The sequence below is a fragment of the Scomber scombrus genome, chromosome 17, assembly GCF_963691925.1.
Source record: "Scomber scombrus chromosome 17, fScoSco1.1, whole genome shotgun sequence".
NCBI classification, from domain to species: domain Eukaryota; kingdom Metazoa; phylum Chordata; class Actinopteri; order Scombriformes; family Scombridae; genus Scomber; species Scomber scombrus.
This window is the reverse complement of record NC_084986.1, coordinates 7,588,643-7,595,284: the sequence shown is the minus strand read 5'-3', so window position 1 is coordinate 7,595,284 and position 6,642 is coordinate 7,588,643. Positions and strand designations below refer to the sequence as shown.

The 6,642-nt window shown below is 37.1% G+C and overlaps 1 protein-coding gene across 1 annotated transcript; it reads left to right on the top strand.

Annotated features, from left to right (window-relative positions):
• Positions 1-455: 455 nt before the first annotated feature.
• sf3b6 (splicing factor 3b, subunit 6) lies at positions 456-3,528 on the top strand. Its single transcript, XM_062437333.1, has 4 exons — positions 456-580; positions 1,708-1,826; positions 2,611-2,749; positions 2,962-3,528. The coding sequence occupies exons 1-4, from the start codon at positions 551-553 to the stop codon at positions 3,049-3,051; spliced, it is 378 nt and encodes a 125-aa protein (XP_062293317.1). The 5' UTR covers positions 456-550; the 3' UTR covers positions 3,052-3,528.
• Positions 3,529-6,642: the final 3,114 nt, after the last annotated feature.

The following is a 6,642-nucleotide window of genomic DNA, read 5'->3' as shown; positions in this document are numbered from 1 at the left end:
AGTTTCTGTTAATAAAGCATTAAACTGAGTCTGTGTAAGTGCATTACTCAGAGTCCCAAGGGCTAAGACCACACGCTACAGGAACAGCAAGTTTACCTCATTATTTATTCCTATTTAGTAGGGCCCAACTTGGTCTTCAGCTTAAATTACTCTTGGTCCCTTGCATCATATTCTTAACAGTTTTTTTATATTGGCATTTTAATGGTCTTTTTATTCTGCTTTGAACTCTGGTCAGTGAACCTTGTTAGTACTTGCCCCTTGTCTTTGTTTGTGCTGTTTGAAATTGTCCTCTGTATGTGTCCTGTCTTTTTACTGTCTATGTGTAATGTAGAATTCGGGTATAAATAAAGACACCTTGACCTTGTGCTGTGTTCAAAGTGGGCTGTGATGCAGTCTTCAGTCCTCCTGCAGGGGGCAGCACTCAGCACTGCGTCCTTCCGCTCTGAAACCGGAAGTTCCGGAACTGCGTCACCATCCTGTAAACGCTGCCATTTGGGGAAACTGCGTGTTTATTGTTCAGCTGTCTAATTTTCACATAAAACAGTTCATCATGGCTATGCAAGCAGCGAAACGCGCTAATGTAAGTTTATTCCTACTTTATGGTTTATTCTGTGATGTTTTTAGCTTTTAATACCAGTTTCTTTAGGCTAGGAGCTTAGCTTAGCACACGGTTAGCTACTTAGCTCGCTAACGTAGTGAAAACAAACACAAGCCTTATCAGTAACATTTGTTTTAAAGCATTATTTCTCTTTATTAAGACTTTTTCCAGCAGACAGATTATCTTAGACTCACTGTACTGTTTGTACCAGCACCTGGAGATCAATAACGTGTTAAAATAATTTGGTTATTAGTTAAACTATTCAATATTCAGGAGGTTTATAAGATTTAAATGACACAGAAAGTGATATAAAATGGTCTATTATCGTTGTATCTGATTCATGGTAAAGGAAACATAAATAAGGATATATAGCAGCTAATTCTCCACTTTTTTCATCATTTACACCCATGGATAAACTGTTTGGTTGTAGTTAAAGCCTTAAAGCTGTTTAACCTACTTTAAGATTAGTGAAACCGTTGTATTGCTTAGGAAAATATGGGGAAAAAATGTCGAACCCCTTCCAGGCCACACTAGACCAGATCAATAGAAACACCAACGGGTTGTATTTGTCAAATCTGGACTTAAGTAACAAAGAGACTCCAGAAAGACATGTTCAGACTTGTGAAACTCTTATTCTGTTTGTGAAAACTGTGAAAAAAATGGTCTTCTGTGGACTGGATTGAGAAATATCAATGAAATATAGTCCAGATTTGAAAAGGTTTACCATAAGCAAAGTAAAGGTTTTCACAAATCTGAAAATGGGTTTAAACAGTGTTAAGGATTTTGCTACGAAGTCTAACACTTTCTTTTCAGTGTAAGTGATGAAAAGTTGGAATATCGACTGCTAAATATCATTATTCTTGTTTATCTTAACTTTCCTTTAACCCCCAATAGGAAGCTAACTTCAGTTTCATCAAATTTGACACCAATACATTTTTTCAACACTCACATATTAATGTTTTGAGGTAGATTACGAAACACTGTAAATTGCATTGAATTAGCATTGATTGTGATGTGATGTGTGGTACTTCCACTTGTTTCTACCTTTACATCTACGGTATTTCCAACTTTACATTGAAACTCATTTGTCTTTCTTGTTGTCCCTGCAGATACGATTACCTCCTGAGGTCAACAGAATCCTTTACATCAGGAACCTTCCTTACAAGATTACAGCGGAGGAAATGTACGACATCTTTGGGAAATACGGACCAATACGTCAAATCAGAACGTAACTGTCTTTTTTACACATTGTAGATTCCTGCATAATTTGAAGATGTGTGAATGATAGAATAAGAATCACATTTATTAGATGTCGACAGAAAAAAACAGTCAGCATGAATATTAAGGAATAGATATGAACACAAACACAACAGTAAGTTTAGTTTAGTTTATTTCAGTCATTAAATTCATTTGAGTGCAAATAAACTGTGTGTACAGGATATATATGTGCAGTTAATATATATACATGTACACAGTGCAGGACAGACAAGGACACAGTATACAAAGTGTGATTTGAAAGAGATATGAGGGTTAAAAGGAGTTGGTATGTTTTCAGTCTTTTACTGTCCTTGTTAAAGATGACTGCTGGTTGTGTAAAGAAGCTGTGGAGGTCACAGGGAGCAATCCCTGCAGTTGTCAAAAAATGTCACACATGAAATTTGGACCATAAAGCGATTGATTCCTGCAGTAATAGAAAGGGTTGATGGTAATGATACCGTCAGATGTTTAACCACTGTAAATAGTAGTACAAGTACATCTCTGAATCTCAACCTTGAATAAAATCTGTCTCCCAACATGTTTTGGTGCATGTTTAGTTTTCCTCACACTTGTGAAGCTGGTAGACTGATCAGCACTGAAAAGGTGCAGAGCAGGGCCGATGTGGTTCAAACTTTTATTATTTTGATAGCATGATCAGAAAAGACTAAAACTGCCTCTGTTGCACATGCACTTCTCTGTCCCTTGCCAATTTTGTAATCAGTTCCTGTGTGTTGTGTTTCTGTTTGTCATCTCAGAGGGAACACACCCGAATCAAGAGGAACAGCCTATGTGGTTTATGAAGACATCTTCGATGCCAAGAACGCCTGTGACCATCTGTCAGGCTTCAACGTTTGCAACCGTTACCTGGTGGTTCTCTACTACAACGCAAACAGAGTACGTATGAGCTTTACAGCAGATGTGGGAGATGCAAAAAACATCCAATTTAAAAGCTTATATTTTGAGTTGCATGTGGAATATGATCAAGGGAATCATATGTGGGAAACGAAAGTGTAGTAAGCTTTAATTTTGAGAAATTCTGAACACATACCCTCCTACGATCATTTCAAAGTTAATTAACTTTACTGTTTTATCACTGTTCTTTGCAGGCTTTCCAGAAAATGGACACAAAGAAGAAAGAGGAACAGCTGAAGCTCCTAAAAGAGAAATATGGCATCAACACGGACCCTCCAAAGTAGCCTTCCAACAAAAACCCCTCTTTTCCTGTCATGTCCACAATTTTTCTTTTTATCTGTACAAACCTCATATGTTCTTTTGTTGCTCTGCTGATAATTTACTGATTAAGTTGAGAAACAATGTTTTGCCTTCTTTTAATTATTTTGTTCTTATGAGGAGTCAGATATGTACAAAGATTCTGGTTAGACTTGCAGCATTTGAGTCAGCATCTGAGCATGGAGCCATTTGGCATGACAGTCACAAATAATGCTGTTTCTCAGTGTCGGTTGGATTTGTGTAATAGGACTTTAAATTTGTGGATCTCCTCTCAAATTGATTTACAAGTGGGACGAACTTTTACAAGGATTTGTGTAGTGGCTGATCATTGTTTTTGCACCCTGGGCAACATTAAAATCTGCCTGAGCAGATTGTTAAAGTTGATTAGTACTGAGTGTGTAAAGTATATTGACTCTGTAAAATAAATGTTTTCTTTTCTAAAAGCTTTTGTGTCCGTTCTTTTTTTACATACTGTAAATGTAATGAAGTGGAAATGCTGTCCTCTATGTGAACCCTTTTAAATCTATAGGCACTAGTAGTATGCATTTTCCACATGTACACGGGCTGGGGGTCGCCCAACTCTCAATTAGGCTGGAGCCTCAAATACATAGTGATGAGGCAGTCCCTGGGGCTGTCACAGTGATGTCATTGCTCTCATTGTGCTGTAATTTGTACGGTATGTCAGGGTGAGTGCTGGCCCTGTGCCAAAGAGTCACTGGGTAAACACGGCCTGCCTTTTTGTAGTAATTTATCCCAAATACCTTTTTTTTTTTTGTACTTGAGAGTTATCGTATTCCCACAAAGTGACTTCACTTGAAAGGCAGACATTAAATCTAGTTTTGATGGAAAGTAATCTAAAGTAATTTACCTGGTTTTGTTTAAAATGCCTAGATGTGATGGTGATAGCTGATACAAACAGCTGTAACTCTGATAATCTATAATACAACACTGACATCTGGTGGTTGCATAAGGACACTACTTCAGCCAATAAGCATTGCATCAGTATAACCTTTTTAATATTGACTTGTAAGTATAGAGCTATATATTTATCAGTTTTCTCCCTCAGCCTGTAAAAAGCAGGTAACAACAAAGTGCGATACAAGGCTACACCTAAAGTGTGGTAATTTATTAGACTTCCAAAATGTAATTGTCAAAATTGTAAAGAGAACAGCTCTGTTACCTTAGCTATTTTAGCCAAATCAAAGATTCATATTGCTACAAGAGGGGTGAGAGTTAGGCTTTTATCATATCATTATTTATATATAACCATATAAATATTTATCATATAACCATATCAATTGTTACAGTTACTGAGAAAAGTTGTTTAATTAAATTACAGTTACTTATGAAAATGTTGATGATTACAAAGGGGGCTACATCTCAAGTCAAACCTTTAAGATTTCGCTCAGGAGGGTTTTTCCCCCCTCATTTTTAAATATTTATCCATGAAAAACACCTGAACTTAGATTTTGGTGCTTAATAGGTACACCCATGCAAAATATTATCCACTTGTGTGATCCCCAGCAGTCTCGATGTAACTCTGCATCTGAGAAGATAATTAGTTGAGTCAGCAGACAACAGCCCATAGAGTTCCTTTTATTAGATTAAATCACAACACAGGGAGTAGTGCAGCCATGTCGTCGGGGACACAATACATGCTACAAAAGAATCCTTGTACACGGTTGCCTTTGCTTACATTTGGTTTCTTGATCGTAATAGCAATAATAATAGTAATAACAGAGTTGTAATTAGAAACATTTTCTGGCCAAAGATGTTCATGTAAAGAAGTTCAGATTACAAACTGACAGGGAACGAGCCACGCTGCTGAGAAAATGACTGTGGACTGGTATGCTATAGGATCTTTAATTGCAATACTGTGTATAATGACCTACCACATCTACCTTCAGCTCATAAAACACTGGGCTCTGCAGTATTAATGCAGGTTGGAAAAGTGTGAGCGTTGCTTTCGAATAGAGCCGGCAAAACTTATTTAAAGATAAAAAGTGGGCTTCCAGGTCATTTGTTCTCCAAATCATTTCTCAGGAGGTATCACGCTTGACTGAACTTCTCTACATCTACTGCACATCAGTAAGTGTACAATGTGTGAGAGAAGGGAGTAAAAAAGTACAAAAAGATTGACTGATTGGTAAGAGAGAAATACTTTAAGGGGGTTGCGTATGTGAATTGTCCGACCTACTAAACAACAGTTAAGGGCTTTCCTCTTGTGTACAATGAAATGTCATTCACTGCTCCTCTCATTACTTGAGCACTCATTTACTTCCACTGAAAAAGACAAACAAGAATGAGTTAAAATGCTGCACAGGCCTTATTTCTGCTCTTTCTTTCACGCTCAAAGAGTCTTTCAAAAAAACTCCTCTGGATTCATCGTTTTGATATGCAACCTGCAGGCTAATTTAAAAAGTGGAGGTGACGGTGGCACAGAGATTAAAACTAAGTTGGATAACAATGCTTAGAACCTCTCCGACTATAAATGAATACTTGTTTTCCTTCTTCTTTCTACTCTAATTGAACTCCAGCTAAGGGGGAAGCAATCATTCATTCTCCAGGGAATCCAGATTTAAATGTTTGATCTTGTTTGCCTCCGGCCCCTTTGTTTCTAAGTCAGAAATGTATCAATTTAGCTCTTTTTTCTTTCTTTTTTTTGTCTCTGCTGCTGGCTCGAAAATGATGGATTCCTCCACATTCAACTAATTTTGTAATGAGATAGTGTGTCTAGATGCACAGGGGCAGGGATTTAGTTCTTAGCAACATATAGTACAGCTAGTCTACGAGGAAACATGCTCCCACAGTTAAAGCAGTCAAAAGAAAATGTCTCGACAGATCACAAAAATTACATCCCTTTATGACAATACTTGTAGAAGGAACTACTGCAATGTGATTTTTTTTAAAAATCCCCCGACTATTCAGTAAAAATCTTTTCTCACGGTTCCTAACAAGTGTCAGCGCGCTGCTTTGATAAGGCTTTCTGTCTTCCATCACAGGATGCAAAAAGAGGAGATTTTTAAGGCAGAACCTAAAGGCATGCAAATTAACTACATTTACTTTTTTATTTTTATTTTTTACTGACAGTACAAGCATGTTTCAGAAGGAAAAGTTGGACAAAAGCTAATCCATCTCTTTGTCTATCTATAGCTAATATTTTAGATGATGGATAGAGTGTCTTCTTGGAGGCAGATACATTATCATAGGAATTTGGTTCGGTTGACATTACTCAGTATTATGAAACACATACAGCTAGCGTCAGTAAACTTGGAACAATAAATAGAGTAGCGGCAAATTCAACGTAGCACATCACTGATGCGCAAGCTCCAGTAGAACGAAACTTTATGGAAAATACTTTGCACACTTCACATTTTGGCAGTTGATCTTTAAATAATTTAAATATATATTCATATTTATATATCTATATATATTATTTGTGCGACGTGTTGTGGTGAGTGATTGTGTGTGTGTGTGTATGTGTGTGTTTGTAGTGCGAGTGTGCATCTGCACTCTTGCACTCACACACTGTTGTATGTCGTGTGTAGATCTTTTTA